Source organism: Protopterus annectens, chromosome 2.part2, assembly GCF_019279795.1.
Source record: "Protopterus annectens isolate FY-2018-M chromosome 2.part2, PAN1.0, whole genome shotgun sequence".
Taxonomy (NCBI): domain Eukaryota; kingdom Metazoa; phylum Chordata; order Ceratodontiformes; family Protopteridae; genus Protopterus; species Protopterus annectens.
In genome coordinates, this window is record NC_056730.1 from 399152972 (window position 1) to 399170548 (window position 17577).

Sequence of the window (17577 nt, forward strand, 5' to 3'; positions counted from 1 at the left end):
GCCTTTCTCAGAGGAGTACCAACCAAAGACATTCTAGAGGGTGCTACTTGGAGTTCTGTCCACACCTTTACAAAGCATTACCATTTGCCTCTCTACTCTAAGCCCATGGCAGGCTTTGCCACTGCAGGGCCTTATAGCCAAACCTAATGCTGTTTAGCTCCAGCCTCCCAACCATAGCTTTGGGATTCTACCCAAATGTAATGACTGCAACAGTGAAACACGAAGAACATAGTACAGTTGTGTACACTTACCATAAAGCGAAATTTTTAGTGACCTTTGATGTCACCTCCTTATTTACTTGTATTCCAAACAATGAAGGAATAATCATGGTACAGAAATTTCTAACGAAATCAGGAAAGTTAACTCCAATACACTTCTTATGCATGTTATTGGAGATGGTATTAGAGTATAATGTTTTCATCTTTCAGAATGCATGCTATTGGCAAACAGCTGGTGTCGCTATGGGCACCAGCTGTGCAAACGCTTACGCCAATATGGTTATGGCAGAATGGGAACATCAATTTATACTAAACAAGCAGAACCCATATATAGGGTTTTATCGACGGTTTGTCGATGACCTTTTTCTTGTTTGGGAGGGTGATGAAAATGACTTAATACAATTCTTTGATTATTTGAACAATACCAGCCCTTTTTTGAAATTCAGTATTAAATATTCAATTAAATCAATGGAATTTTTAGATGTCTGTGTAGAAAAAGTGGGTAATTTCTTAACCACTAAATTACATAGAAAGGCATGCTACTGTCCAACATACTTACATAGAAATAGCATGCATCTGAGATTTACCTTTGAGAGAATAATGAAAGGTCACGCTCTCAGAGCATCTCAGCTATCATGTGAAGAACATGATTATAATGAAAGGTCAAGCTCTCAGTGCATCTCAGCTATCATGTGAAGAACATGATTTTACATCAAGCATGACACAATTGGCTATTGAATTTGAAAATAGAGGTTATAATAAAGATGAATTTATTCAAATTCGCAGAGAGGTGACTAATGAGAGGATGGACCGTGCCCATCCTTATTATAGTGATAGGCCTACGAATAGAAAAGTGAAACCCACATTTGATAATGTACCATTGATTCTTACTTATGCTCAGAATATTTCTAATGTACAACAGATTGTTAGATAGAACTGGCCTATACTTCTTACAGATCTGGAAACTGCAGCTGTAGTGGGGTGTCTGCTAAATTCATATATAAGAATAAGATGAATTTAAAACCGTTATTATGCAATGGAAATACTAATACAACACCTCACTTATCATCTAATGTAAATGGGACATGAAAATGTGGGAAATGTGCACAGTGTCTACATATAGATGAGTCTAGATTCTTTAGACACCCAGAAACAAGGAAACTCTGGGAACTAAGAACTCAAGCTGATTGCAATACAAGGAATGTAATATATTGTGCACACTGTACCTGCTGTTTTAAACTCTATATAGGCAAAACAAATAGACGTCTTAGAGAACGTATCAGGGATCATATATATTACATTAATAAAGGTTTAGAATATAGTGCGCTAGCGAAACATTGTTTGAAAGAAGGTTTACAATACACATTTTTATTCCAAGCATTGCAAACAGTGGTTGAAAATATAAGAATGGGAGATATTACTAATAGAACAGAAACATTAGAACTGCAGTGGATCTTACGTTTGGGTGCTCATAGGGGACACGGTCTGAATGACAGTGTCCCATTAAAACCTGTTGTGACGTCTAGAAGGCTCAATAAGTATAAGAAGGGTTTGTAATATTTATATGCATTTATATGTAGTTGTGCTATGTAGCGATGTGTTAAGTTAAGCACATTATGCATATGTATTTGTTTTTGGTGTTCAGATGATTTTTAAAAATAATGGTTGATTTATATAGTATAATGTTTGTAAATGTGTCACTATATATTTCTATTTATATGAATTGTACATATATACTCACATCTAATTATTAGATATATTTTTAGTTATTATATATGTACTTGATTTGTGTGTTTTTTCATATATATTTTTATTCTTTTTTATATATTTTCTTATTTTTAATTAGTTATATCATTATTCATTTATAGAATTTGTAAACAAACATGAACAATAGGGAAATTTGCCTTGAAGCTATAAATGGTATTGAAATGCATTGCACATTCAACTTTGAATAGAAATTAGTAACTTTGTCTTTAAATTGTAATTAATTTTGGTTTGCTGGCTTCTGAGTGGTTACTTTTAATTTTGAGGCCTAGAAATGTTATTTGAGGACTTATGTTAGTTGTTACTTCTGGTCTGATGAAGCAATATTGAATTATTGTGAAAGCGCTTACCATATTACTGTCAAGTATTGGAATAAAATTGTTCGGTTTTTATTCATCTGCATCCTTTATGTTGAACGTGTTTCCTTCACTTGGGGACTTTTTTTGCTGTTTAACTAAGTGATGTTCGCTTTTGGGTGTTTGTTGTTGTCTACACTTGCCATAAATGTAGATGTTCGAGTGTATTCACTGTTGCAGTCCAGGTTACCCTCCCGCCATCCCCCTGTCATTCTACAGTTTATCTTTCCTTCTCTATCTTCTACAACCTATGTGGTGTATTTGCTTGTAGATGAAGGTAACGTTTATATTGCTGCATATATATATATATATATATATATATATATATATATATATATATATATATATAAAATATTGCTACCTTTTTGGGGGCACCTGACATCGGGGGCAAGAAAAACTAAAGAAAATGGCGTCGGCTGCATGTTTTATACCCCTGACGATCTTTGTCATGGAAGAGAAGACAGCAACCGATGCAGGACCCAAGACTTTGGAATTCAGGCCAACTGAGGGCAACCTGCCAGCAGATTACCCAAATGTAATGACTGCAACAGTGAAACACGAAGAACATAGTACAGTTGTGTACACTTACCATAAAGCGAAAATTTTAGTGACCTTTGATGTCACCTCCTTATTTACTTGTATTCCAAACAATGAAGGAATAATCATGGTACAGAAATTTCTAACGAAATCAGGAAAGTTAACTCCAATACACTTCTTATGCATGTTATTGGAGATGGTATTAGAGTATAATGTTTTCATCTTTCAGAATGCATGCTATTGGCAAACAGCTGGTGTCGCTATGGGCACCAGCTGTGCAAACGCTTACGCCAATATGGTTATGGCAGAATGGGAACATCAATTTATACTAAACAAGCAGAACCCATATATAGGGTTTTATCGACGGTTTGTCGATGACCTTTTTCTTGTTTGGGAGGGTGATGAAAATGACTTAATAGAATTCTTTGATTATTTGAACAATACCAGCCCTTTTTTGAAATTCAGTATTAAATATTCAATTAAATCAATGGAATTTTTAGATGTCTGTGTATAAAAAGTGGGTAATTTCTTAACCACTAAATTACATAGAAAGGCATGCTACTGTCCAACATACTTACATAGAAATAGCATGCATCTGAGATTTACCTTTGAGAGAATAATGAAAGGTCACGCTCTCAGAGCATCTCAGCTATCATGTGAAGAACATGATTATAATGAAAGGTCAAGCTCTCAGAGCATCTCAGCTATCATGTGAAGAACATGATTTTACATCAAGCATGACACAATTGGCTATTGAATTTGAAAATAGAGGTTATAATAAAGATGAATTTATTCAAATTCGCAGAGAGGTGACTAATGAGAGGATGGACCGTGCCCATCCTTATTATAGTGATAGGCCTACGAATAGAAAAGTGAAACCCACATTTGATAATGTACCATTGATTCTTACTTATGCTCAGAATATTTCTAATGTACAACAGATTGTTAGATAGAACTGGCCTATACTTCTTACAGATCTGGAAACTGCAGCTATAGTGGGGTGTCTGCTAAATGCATATATAAGAATAAGATGAATTTAAAACAGTTATTATGCAATGGAAATACTAATACAACACCTCACTTATCTTCTAATGTAAATGGGACATGGAAATGTGGGAAATGTGCACAGTGTCTACATATAGATGAGTCTAGATTCTTTAGACACCCAGAAACAAGGAAACTCTGGGAACTAAGAACTCAAGCTGATTGCAATACAAGGAATGTAATATATTGTGCACACTGTACCTGCTGTTTTAAACTCTATATAGGCAAAACAAATAGACGTCTTAGAGAACGTATCAGGGATCATATATATTACATTAATAAAGGTTTAGAATATAGTGCGCTAGCGAAACATTGTTTGAAAGAAGGTTTACAATACACATTTTTATTCCAAGCATTGCAAACAGTGGGTGAAAATATAAGAATGGGAGATATTACTAATAGAACAGAAACATTAGAACTGCAGTGGATCTTACGTTTGGGTGCTCATAGGGGACACGGTCTGAATGACAGTGTCCCATTAAAACCTGTTGTGAAGTCTAGAAGGCTCAATAAGTATAAGAAGGGTTTGTAATATTTATATGCATTTATATGTAGTTGTGCTATGTAGCGATGTGTTAAGTTAAGCACATTATGCATATGTATTTGTTTTTGGTGTTCAGATGATTTTTAAATATAATGGTTGATTTATATAGTATAATGTTTGTAAATGTGTCACTATATATTTCTATTTATATGAATTGTACATATATACTCACATCTAATTATTAGATATATTTTTAGTTATTATATATGTACTTGATTTGTGTGTTTTTTCATATATATTTTTATTCTTTTTTATATATTTTCTTATTTTTAATTAGTTATATCATTATTCATTTATAGAATTTGTAAACAAACATGAACAATAGGGAAATTTGCCTTGAAGCTATAAATGGTATTGAAATGCATTGCACATTCAACTTTGAATAGAAATTAGTAACTTTGTCTTTAAATTGTAATTAATTTTGGTTTTCTGGCTTCTGAGTGGTTACTTTTAATTTTGAGGCCTAGAAATGTTATTTGAGGACTTATGTTAGTTGTTACTCCTGGTCTGATGAAGCAGTATTGAATTATTGTGAAAGCGCTTACCATATTACTGTCAAGTATTGGAATAAAATTGTTCGGTTTTTATTCATCTGCATCCTTTATGTTGAACGTGTTTCCTTCACTTGGGGACTTTTTTTGCTGTTTAACTAAGTGATGTTCGCTTTTGGGTGTTTGTTGTTGTCTACACTTGCCATAAATGTAGATGTTCGAGTGTATTCACTGTTGCAGTCCAGGTTACCCTCCCGCCATCCCCCTGTCATTCTACAGTTTATCTTTCCTTCTCTATCTTCTACAACCTATGTGGTGTATTTGCTTGTAGATGAAGGTAACGTTTATATTGCTGCATGTATATATATATATATATATATATATATATATATATATATATATATATATATATATATATATATATATAAAATATTGCTACCTTTTTGGGGGCACCTGACATCGGGGGCAAGAAAAACTAAAGAAAATGGCGTCGGCTGCATGTTTTATACCCCTGACGATCTTTGTCATGGAAGAGAAGACAGCAACCGATGCAGGACCCAAGACTTTGGAATTCAGGCCAACTGAGGGCAACCTGCCAGCAGATTACCCAAATGTAATGACTGCAACAGTGAATACACTGGAACATCTACATTTATGGTAAGTGTGCACAACTGTACTGTACCTCTGGAGATTTTCTTCCTGGGACTTCCCTAATGAGCATTCACAGTTCACAACTGTACATAAGTAAGTAAATAAATGAACATTTGCAAGAAAATGAATGAAAATGCACTCATGCCAAGTTTTCCTGCCTCTTAGAGTTGGTTCATATAAAAAGGCAGGTAAAGTGAAAGGGACAGACTTGGCTAAACTTCACACTTCTTTATAAAATTAAACTGTTTTGTTCTGAAAAAAAACACAGCTGTAGCTTGTTAAAAATGAATATTAGAATCACCTGAAACCACATTACTAGTAGTCTCCCAGGGCACTTTTTTGCACCATTAGGTGGGTTCTTCTCCTGAGGCCATATTGTTGGTCTTTGTTCTGCTTCTAGGTTGAAACATGCTGACTTCTTGGAGACCCCTAGGGCTTACTGTTCCTGTCTTCTGGGAACTTTGAGCATTGTATCTGTTCCTTCATGACAATTCAGATTTTTAGAATTGCTACTGTAGCATGAATGATAAAAACAGGATTGCATGTTTTTGAAAATAATCTATTAAAAGTTAATTAGCTGGAGTTATAAGTAATATTTCTGTATTTGTAAATGTTCTAGAAATGTTAATGTTTACATTTATGTAATGCGTTCTTCTAAAGTTGTTTGTAGTGAAATATTTACCAATGAATAAAATGACAAAAATTAGCATACTTAAGTGTTTTGAACTTCATTGAAACAAACTCTGAATTTCAAATGAATATGTATGTCCACATTTAATGAAAGAGCTTTCTCATTTAAAATAGCCTTTGAAATTAAAACATACAACAGGAGTGAGACAGAGACAGGTGTATAAATTTCAGGGAGTGCAGGTGATGATCCCACTACATATCACATTACAGGTGTCAGAGGCTGTTTTCCGAGGTTACATTAACTGCATGGAAAAGTACTGTTGGAGAAATGGCATTTGAGGAAACTGCATTTTTAAAAACGCTCTTAATTCAACCTTTTGCGACATAGGCTGAGACATTATTTGCTTATTGTTTTCATTTATTTTCAGAATTTTTATGTTAAACGTTTTTCATGTCAACAAATATTAAATAACTTAAGGTTACTAAAGTTTGCCTTATGTATTCTGATGTTTTTTATTTTCATACTTTTTCCAGATCATGTGTATTAAAGAATTTCCCTAGGAGTCTTTCTTGACCACTGTGCTGTTTCAGGTTATGTTAGTTAAAACATGATAACATTTCAGATTCGTTGTAGTTATCCCTTGCTTTAGTAACCATGTTTTCTTGGAACTGAGAACAGGTGTGTTTTTTTAGCCGAGTATTGAATAGTTTTAAGTCTCACACACACACACACACACACACACACACACACACACACACACACACACAGAAAAAATAAAGCATAGCAAAGATCGTCTCTAGAAAAACTGTATTATGACACTATTTAGATTAATTTTGCAGTATGTTATGCAAGGGTATCTGGTGCCATAGGTCATACTGTAATATTTCTTCCCTATCCAGTTTTTGAACTCTAAATACAAACTGTGCTAGTAACAACACAACTTTTCCCTGCCTTACAAAACTTTTGACCCAAACATTTTCTTGAATGGTGTTTCTTGGTGTAGTATTCACAAATTAAGATGATACAGTTATGCAAGAATGTATTACAACAACATTTTTGAAGAAAGTCCCTTGCAACAAATGCCATTTTACAATGCCTACTCACGTTAAATGTTTTATCTTGGTCTGGGCTTTTCTGTGTTGGGACTCTGTCCTGCTCTTCAGGGAATGATTTTTTTGTGACAAGCATATGAAGTGTGTGTATGCCTATCTGTTGTACATCTGTACCCTGTATCATCTGTTTTGTGGTAAGAAGGCATTTCACTTTTAGAGCATTGCTGTATGACGTTACTGTGGTTCATTTGCTTGACTGGTGTCAGACCAGTTTGAGTTGTATTTAGCAAGAAGCTCCGTCAAAAATGTGCTGTTGGGCTAAATTCTTATTTAATAGTAGTGTTTATCTAGTGGCAGATACGTTCCTTGAGGACTTACCACAGATAAACTCCCATTGCATCACAGTATGTTGTTCATACATTTTGAAAAAGAAGCAGAGATTTATGAAGAATACCCTAGAAGGATTTCCTTATCAAGAGGGAAAGATTTGTGGGGTTTTTTTGTGAGTGGTATGAGATGTTAGGTGTTCATGTCTGTACTTATTTTTGCCTACAGAGCCACAAAATAGTCTGAAAAATGTGCTAAAAATGTTTGTAATATTTTTAAGAAAGCATTATTCTTCAAGTGAAATATTTTAAAATGATTGTTTGTGTTATTCAGATTCACAATCTGGAATACCATGATGGGTACATCTATTTTAAGCATGCCATGGGGTATTAAACAGGTAAGAGAGTTAGTTATGATATATATTTTGCCATTATACATGCCTTTTATTGAGCTGGCATTTGCAAGGATTTTCATTTTTTTATATTATTTTTCAATACTGCGGGCATAATGGTACATAGGCATATCTTTTACCTGCAGTGTGTGAAGTCTGTCTCTGTATCTGTTACTGGCATGAGTATTTTCTTCTGCTTGTCAGCTGATCTTGTTACCTTTCTATGTTATCCACCCACAGCATGCTACAGCTTGTGGAATTCAAGTAAAAAATTGCCTACTCTTTTGTTAAATAGTCATTTGGTAGTAGACTTCCTTTGACTTTAGTCAAGGACATTTTTATGTGTTACCAGAATACATATCAAGGTATATGTTTGACAACTAGATAAATTATCAGCTGGTAAATTTCAGCTACATTCTGATTAGATACCATCTATTATTATTATGCAAAATATTTTGGCACCCATAAAAAAGGTGTAAAATCTCCAGGACCCCTCCGTTTCCTAAGTTAGAATTGCATGCTGCATGTCTCTTACAAGAAGTGTAGTCCATTCCTTAATGAAGATTGCCCTCCCTTACAAGGAATAAACAATTTGGTGCCTCTCCTTTTTATAACGTGCTAGCATTCTCATGTTTGTTTCATAAGCTGTTGGTATCTGTATTAGGTGCATAAAATCATTTTGAGATGCATGGATTTGTATTCTGTTATGAGGCTTTTGTTCAAGTTAATCAACTGTGATAATTGCAACAATCTCAAGAATATTTACTAGAATAAACAGAAATAATACTGGGACTCAGCTGTAATGTATAGATTTCCAGACTTTCCTCTCTTGCTTTTACCAGCTTGTGTGTTTTTTTTTCTTCTCAGATCTGACACTCTGGGGATACATTCTTTTGGTACATAATGTTTGCCAAATGTATTCTTTGGGTCTCAGTTTTGATGTTCATGGTGGAAAATTTCTCATGTTCAGCGCTTAAGAAGTTTAAGTCATCAAAGTATTCATGTGTGTTTGTTTGATTCCTAAGGGAGCCAAGTCTGCTAGTCAACTCCAGGTTATCTGTATCACAGTCACAGCTCCCTGCCTCTTTATCACAAAGCCAACATTGATTTCTCTTCTGTTTAAAAAAAAAACAACAAAAAACAGGAAACTGTTGATTAAGCAGTAAACTCCAGAGAACTCCTCTTTGCTGTTGAAAGGCTGTGACTTTTCTGATTTTGTGTGAAAGGCGAGAGATTTAAGACTGCTGATTAGTTGCACTTGTGGCTAAGCTTGCTTGCTTGTGCTTTTGATGCTGTTTATTTCTTCAGGCTGGTCTGCTTCTCTCTTTGGTGTTGTACTTTACCTCTTGAGCATGTACATCTGTGCAAAGTCAGCATCTAGGCTTTTTTTTCCCTTTTCTTTAGAAACCCAATTTGTGGATCATTTTGCTTGATCATTACATGGACCCCCATCCAAAACCGTGTTCTAACCTAACAATTGAATGGACCTCTGTAATGTGTCTGAAGGTGCAACAGTGATTCTATCCCCATTGTATGACTCAGCCACTACCAGCTTCTTTCAAAGTGGCAAATTGAATTGCCGTCTCTGTAACCATTTAAATACAGAATTTCTGATGATGTTCATTGTGTTTCACTGTTGCAGTCATTACTCTTGGGTTATCCTGCTGGCAGGCTACCCGCAGTCGGCCAGAATTCCAAAGTCTATGTCCGGTGTCGGTTGCTGTTGCCTCTTCCCTGACGTCGGTGCGCCAGGGGTATAAAAGATGCAGCCGATGCCATTTTCTTCAGTCTTTCTTGCCGCGCGGTGCCCGAAGCAAAAGCAGTTCGCAAGTGCCAGTTGTCCGACTCCTGAGATTTTCAAATCCAAATTTCAGAACCAAAGTCTTCATTAAAGCTAAGTAACCCATTGGGGAAACTTTTTTTTTGCTCCAGACCGATGTCAGAAAAAGTTAACAATTGTATTTCTTGTGGGAAGCAAATACCTCATAAGGATTTTCACTCTTACTGTATTCCTTGCCTAGGCCCTGATCACAACGTTGCTAGCTGTCGATTTTGTGCTAGATTTAACCAACGCACTATTAAGCGTCGGTTCGATTTTGCATTTTATTACTTTGGCCAAAGATTTAATTATATAATTCCGTCGGAACAGCCGATGACCGGAGTTTACAAAAAACGCAAGGAGAACGAAAAGGATAGGCATCCGAGGTCCAAAACCAACGATGAGGCCTCCGTTAGGCCAGTCCCCGTTTCGCCGGTTCTCAGTGAGGAGCTTTCACCGCCCCTGGCGCCCACTACCACAGAACCACAGGCCGCTTCCGACTCCCACGTGGAGCCGACTGGACCTCTGGATACTCAAGGTATTGGACACTCGGAAATCATTCCCTCAGATGGGTCCGGAGCTGCTGAGCAGGCATCGGCTTCTGAGGGTGTCTTCAGACCTGCACAACTATATGTTAAGCCATCTTCAGCTTCAAAGACAAAGACTAAAGCAGCTCTAAAGACAAAGAAACAAGTACAGCATTCTCCTACTCAGACTTTCATGCCTAAAAAACAGATGCTTAAAATGGCCGAAGACCTAATTACTTTGATCAGGGGTTCCCATCCCCCTCCTGATAAGAGGCCTAGGCAAGAGACAGAATATGATTCTTCTGATCAGGTTTCTATTTCCTCTGATTCCTCTTCTGAACAGGATTATTCCATGCTTCCCTATGAGGACTCTGATGCTGAAGAATCCATTCCTTCAGCCTCTCCTCCTGAGGATTATTCTTTTGGGGAAACCCTGCATACCATGAGGGAGCATTTCCACTGGGAGAGCCAAGATTATTCTGAATCTAAGAAGGCTCAGAGACTTTCTGCTACTTCCTCAGCACAGACCCCTTGCTATTCCACCTGTTCTAGACATTGTAAGATGATGTATTTTCAGAGTCCGGCCTGTCCCCTGACTCTTTACCCCCTGCACCTGCTAAGCCAGACAGATACTACAGAGTCCCGGATTCTCATAAATTCGTATATAAAAACCCTGCTGCTGACCCAGAAACTATATCTGAGGGTCCTAAAGGGGTCAAAGCTTCCACTGCAAAAAACCCTGTCCCCTCTGATAGGTATTCTAGGGCTCTGGACAGATGGGGGAAACAAGTTTACACTTCTGCTACCGTGGCTGTAAGGGCTTTAAATTGTCAGTTTCATATGCTTAAATATCAGCAATATCTAATGTCACTGCTTAAACAAAAATTGTTGACAAAAACTGAATGTTCAGAGAACAAGGAAATGCAGGATTTATTGCATGCAGCTGAACAAATGGGAAAGCATACTTTGCAATGTGGTTATGATTCACTGGAGGCCTCTTGCAGGACTGCTGTTACAGGTTCTGTTATTAGAAGGCATGCTTGGTTAAAGGAACAGAATCTGCTTGATCATGTTAAAGCAAAATTATTAGATGCTCCTTTACAGCATGATACTTTGTTTGGTACTAAAGCAGAAGAGGTGTTGAAAAAAATGGAGGATAAAGCAAAATCCATGCAAACAGTTAAGGATTTCTTACAGGTACAGCCATCTAGATTTAGCAGGAACTGGCCTTCTAAAAATTGGTCCTTTCCAGTGTCGGACAGACCACAAAGAGGCAGATACAGACATCCCAGAGGCAGATCTCAGCCCCAAGGCTCATACAGGCCTAAACAATGGGGTGCTCCTACCTCCAAAAGCGGAGAAGACAAATCACAACGTTACAGGAAACAGTTCCAATGACTTTCCTCTGCCAGATCCAAGCTCTTTTCTTTTGGCAGCCCCCTTAGGGGGAAAACTAGCACTTTTTTTTTATCAAATTGGCAAATGGTTACCCAAGACAAATGGGTCTTGAACATAGTGTCCCAAGGCTACAGGTTCCATTTTCACACCCTACCAAGGTCAAAAGGTATGCCAGACCTGCCACACAATCAATGGGCAGAGGCACAAAAGCAAATTACAGCCCTCATGGACATGAGGGCCATTCAACAAGTACCACAACAAGAGCATGGGCAAGGATTTTACTCCAGACGTTTCTTAGTGCCCAGAAAGGACAAAACCTGGAGACCAATACTGGACCTGTCTATACAAAATACGTTTCTGGAAGTTCCAAAATTCAAGATGTTGACTCTACAGCAGCTACTGCCCATGCTGGGCAAGAAGGCTTGGCTCGTAACTTTGGACCTAAAAGAGGCATACCTGCATGTCCCAATCACACAATCTTGCAGAAGATACCTCAGATTCATAGCTGGCTCAATGCACTACCAATTCTCTGCACTGCCCTTTGGCTTATCTACTGCGCCCATAGTCTTCACAAAATGCCTGGCACCAGTAATTGCATTTTGCAGACAGAGGAATTCAAATATATCCCTACTTGGACGACTGCCTTATTCAAGCAGAGAACAAAGACATTCTTCTAAAGCATCTGGCATTTGTAAAAAGATTACTAATTGGCATAGGGTACACAGTAAACGAAAATAAATCAAAAGTAGTACCCTGTCAAGAGATAATATTCCTGGGTGCAAGCTTAAATACAACTGCCCAGATGGCTTATCTCACGCCAGACAAACAAAAGCAACTGACTTCTTACTTCAAAAAATTGGCAACAAAGACCCACTTATCTGCAAGGAAGATCCTGCAAGCCTTGGGTTTTATGGCATCTTGCATTCTACTAATTCCATATGCCAGACTGCATAAGAGGAAACTACAATGGTATCTAAAAAGTGTTTGGACTCAGTATTGCCACAGCCTGGAGACAGTAATTACACTCATTCCCTGCCTGCAACAGGAGTTTCGATGGTGGGCAGAGGCCTGTCACCACAACAAGGGTCTGCCATTCAGTTTACCCACAGCCAGACAGACATTGACATCGGATGCATCAGATTATGCCTGGGGGGCCCATATGGCAGGAAAATGTATTCAGGGCACATGGCCTGCAAGCCAGATGCATCTTCACATCAATCAAAAATAGATGCTAGCTGTTCAAAATGCCCTGACAGCTTTCAAGGATCTACTTCATCCAGGACAGCTACTGATAAAGACAGACAATACTACGGTCATGTGGTACATAAACAAGCAGGGAGGTACACATTCCTACCCCCTCTGCAGGCAAGCGATGACCTTATGGGACACAGCATTGGCTTATCAAGTTCACCTGCAAGCACAATTCCTGCCAGGAAAAACAAATACTCTGGCAGATTTAACTAAGCAGAAACCTCATGGATCCCCACGAATGGAAACTGGATCCACAAGTCTTCAGCATGATAACAAGGAAATGGGGATGCCCAGACATAGATCTATTTGGCTCTCCTCACAACTGCCAATTGCAGAGATTTTGCACAAGGATTTATCACAAGCAAGCATGGAGAGGACGCCCTATCCTTCAGCTGGAAAAATCTAACAGTATATGCCTTTCCTCCACTGCCTCTCCTTCCCAGGGTACTCCTAAAGGTCAGACAGGAGAAGCCAGAAATGATACTGATTGCACCAGTTTGTCCACGCCAGCACTGGTACCCAATCCTAAAGAGCTTGTCTCAAGGTTCAGCATGGATATTGCCTCAGACTTCTCACTTGCTGACCCAACAAAACAATCAGATCTTGCACAGCCAACTCAGGACCTTAAATCTGGCAGCATGGCGGATAATGTAGCCATTCAGAACACTCTTCTTTCAAAAGCTGTTATGGATGTTATCTTGGAGGCCAGGAGGCCCAGTACCAGAAAATCTTATGCAGAAAAATGGAAGAGATCCTGTGCTTGGAACCAGGAACAAGGCATTGACACGTGTGTACCAAAAATCCCTCAGATTTTACAATACCTAACTGAGATGCTGAACAAAGGCCTTTCTTTCTCATCAATTAAGATTCATGCCTCTGCCATTTCAGCCCATTACAATACGGAACCACCTATCTTTTCTCATCCTTTTTGGCAGTACCTCAGAGGGGCCAAAAACATCAGGCCTCCAAGGAGAGCACCAATTCCGGCATGGGACCTCAATTATGTTTTGGAAAAACTCACACTGCCTCCTTTTGAGCCAGCCTCAACAACTGATATAAAATTCTTATCCTGGAAAACAGCTCTGCTCCTAGCAATAACCTCTACAAGACGAGTCTCAGAGTTACAAGCACTCATGGCTGTGGAACCTGTTATCATTTTTCATCCAGACAGGGTTTCTCTGAGGACAAACCCAACATTTATGCCTAAGGTGGTGTCCAGTGTAGCCCTCAACCAAACCATTCACTTGCCTACCTTTTATCCAAACCCACAGAACAAGGGTGAGAAAATTCTGCATTCTTTGGACATACACAGGCAGTTACGCTTCTACTTGGACAGAACTAAAGCTTTCAGAAAGACTGAGCAACTTTTAGTGTCATATGCTGCAGGATCACAAGGAAAGGTTATCTCAAAACAGACTATTTCTAAATGGATAGGCCATTGCATCCGTTTCTGCTATTTTCAACATGGCAAATCAGTGCGTAAGGGCATTAGGCCTCATTCTACCAGAGCAGCAGCCACTTCAGCAGCCTTCCTCAGAGGAGTACCAACCAAAGCCATTTTAGAGGCTGCAACTTGGAGTTCACTGCACACTTTCAGAAAGCACTACCACTCTTTACTCTAAATCCAAAGCAGGCTTTGACACTGCAGTTCTGCAGGGCCTGATAGCCCCTCCTAATCCTATTTAGCCCAGCCACCCATCCTCAGCTTTGGGATTCAACCCAAGAGTAATGACTGCAACATTGAAACACGATGAACATAGTACAGTTGTGTACCTACCATAAATGTAGATGTTCGAGTGTATTCACTGTTGCAGTCCAGGTTACCCACCCACCATCCCCCTTTTCTTTGCTGGGACTTATTTGTACTTCTCTATCCTATACAACCTATGTGGTGTATTTGCTTGTAGATGAAGGAAATGTTATTTTTGTGCATGCATACTTATTGGCATATATTTTCAGCCTACCAATTTGGGGACACCTGACATTTGGGGCAAGAAAAACTGAAGAAAATGGAGTCGGCTGCATCTTTTATACCACTGGTGCACTGACATCAGGGAAGAGGTGACAGCAACCAACGCCGGATCTAGACTTTGAAATTCTGGCCGACTGCGGGTAGCCTGCCAGCAGGATAACCCAAGAGTAATGACTGCAACAGTGAATCCACTCGAACATCTACATTTATGGTAGGTACACAACTGTACTTTCTTCGTGTTTCACTGTTGCAGTCATTACATTTGGGTAATCTGCTGGCAGGTTGTCCTCGGTCGGCCTGATTAACAAAGTCTTGGGTCCTGCGTTGGTTGCTGTCCCTTCTTCCATGATGCCAGGTCGTCAGAGGTATAAAACATGCAGCCGATGCCATTACATCAGTCTTTCTTTCCATGCGGTGTCCGAAGCAGAACCAGTTCGCAAGTGCCGGTCGGCCGACTCCTGAAATTTTCGTTTTCGAGTTTCAGAACCGAAGTCTTCAACTAAAAAGCTAAGTACCCCGTTGGGGAAACTTTTTCTTGCTCCTTACCAATATCAGTAAAAGTTAACTCGTTAACTCCAAATACCGTCTCATGGCGCCTTAGTAGTCAACTCCGAGCGCTCTCTGAGACGTTAGGAGTTGAATACAGCTACACCCGAGTGCCTTCCACAAACGCGAGTAACTATACAGTCATATTTTAGCTCCACTTGTAAAAACTAAGCTGAAAAAGTACCTGCACTTTGTCAGTTACATTCTCAGCTTAGTTTTCAGTGTGGAATAACATGATGCTCATATTTGATTTTTTTGAGAAAATCGGCTTGCTGTGCACTGTGTGAGCAAGCCATTTCTGTATGTGTTGCGTGAAGTAAGTGTTGGCGGCCAATCGGAGTCTTACAATCCAAGCCTAACACCTCCACCCCAAGAACATAAGTTTTCTTTGTTTTGTTAAAATAAATATGGAGTCCTGCAGTAGAAAATCCCTTTCTTTTTTCTGAGAGTTGCATAAATTCCCTACATTGCTACAGGATCCATCTATTTATTTTATTAGAATATTTCCGTATGCTTGTTCACTAGACTGCAGCTACTTCCAAACATCACACTCTGAGAAGACGGCAGTGTAGTAAAACCATGTAAGCACACTACCGCTGCAAGGGAGATCTATTTTTGAAGGTAAGTCTACTAGGCAGTGTATGGGTGTATGACAGTGTGAGAACGATTAATCTTGTTTTGCGGTTGTTACTAGGAGCTTTCCGTTGCTGTTCTACTTGTCCCAAGAACTTCTTTTTTAGTTTAGTTTACTTGTAGGTTAAGCATTTGTGTGCTGTGACTAGAGATAGTGACGCTGAATAATAAATGCAAAAGAAAGAGAGCTAAGCTGTGATGTTTTCTAATTTGTGTATAGCCAGAAGTAAAATCGGGTATGAGGTGAGAGAACAAGTGCAGGAGACATTATTTGCAAGGCATAAGCAGAAAAAGGTGTAGTTTTGTTCCTTGGCTCGGTTCAGCTTTCCTTATTTAATGGTAACGGCTGGTTTTCCCGCTTTGCTTTTACGGTTGCAGGTATGCATGGCTCTGCTCCTCCAGGTAGAAAACAGCTTCAAGCAGGAGAAAATGTATTTCAGGAGTGTAAAATGTCTTTTTACTTTAATGGCAGGAATCGTGCTAACAAATCTGTGTTCTAGTGTTAGTGTGAGTCAGTACTTCAGTGCCGCTGTTTTTTTGTAATTGTTTTTGAAGGGTTGCAAGAACTGCTTTTTTAGTTTAGTTTACTTGTAGATTAAGCATTTGTGTGCTGTGACTAGAGATAGTGACGCTGAATAATAAATGCAAAAGAAAGAGAGCTAAGCTGTGATGTTTTCTAATTTGTGTATAGCCTGAAGTAAAATCGGGTATGAGGTGAGAGAACAAGTGCAGGAGACATTATTTGCAGGGCATAAGCAGAAAAAAGGTGTAGTTTTGTTCCTTGGCGCGGTTCAGCTTTCCTTATTTAACGGTAACGGCTGGTTTTCCCGCTTTGCTTTTAATTTAACGGTTGCAGGTATGCACGGCTCTGCTCCTCCAGGTAAAAAACAGCTTCAAGCAGGAGAAAATGTATTTCAGGAGTGTAAAATGTCTTTTTACTTTAATGGCAGGAATCGTGCTAACAAATCTGTGTTCTAGTGTTAGTGTGAGTCAGTACTTCAGTGTCGCTGTTTTTTTGTAATTGTTTTTGAAGGGTTGCATTGTTTTATTGCAGTAAAGCATACGCTTATTTGTTTGTTTGTTTGTTTTTTTCATTAAGTATAACTTTTGATTTTTTTTACAGCCAGTATATCAGAATGATAATAGTGTGCTCTAATTTTGTAATATCTGCTTTTGTGTTTTTCAGCACTGCATTCTATTGAATCATCAGAGTATTTATTATAAGTGCTATGGGCTAAATGTTTGATATTGCATGTTGCTAGTGAAAATGGCAAATAGTAATGGTTCATTCATGGATGCTTGGAGTAATCCTATATTTGAGCCAAGTTTGTCTGAGCAATAGTTTTGCCAAACAATTGTTTGGATCCTAGCCTGTAAGTAAACAGTGAATCATTTCACTGCATGAGATGTTTGGAGAAACTGCAG

At 38.5% G+C, this 17577-nt stretch overlaps 1 protein-coding gene across 5 annotated transcripts in view; it reads left to right on the plus strand.

The window, feature by feature from the left end:
• Positions 1-17577, plus strand: part of SLC38A9 (solute carrier family 38 member 9) — a 1477321-nt gene that overhangs the window by 563851 nt on the left and 895893 nt on the right. For all 5 annotated transcript variants that reach the window (XM_044063918.1, XM_044063920.1, XM_044063923.1 and 2 more), the window contains one exon: positions 7949-8012. In XM_044063918.1, the coding sequence (XP_043919853.1) occupies positions 7949-8012 (64 nt within the window). The remainder of the gene's footprint in view (positions 1-7948; positions 8013-17577) is intronic.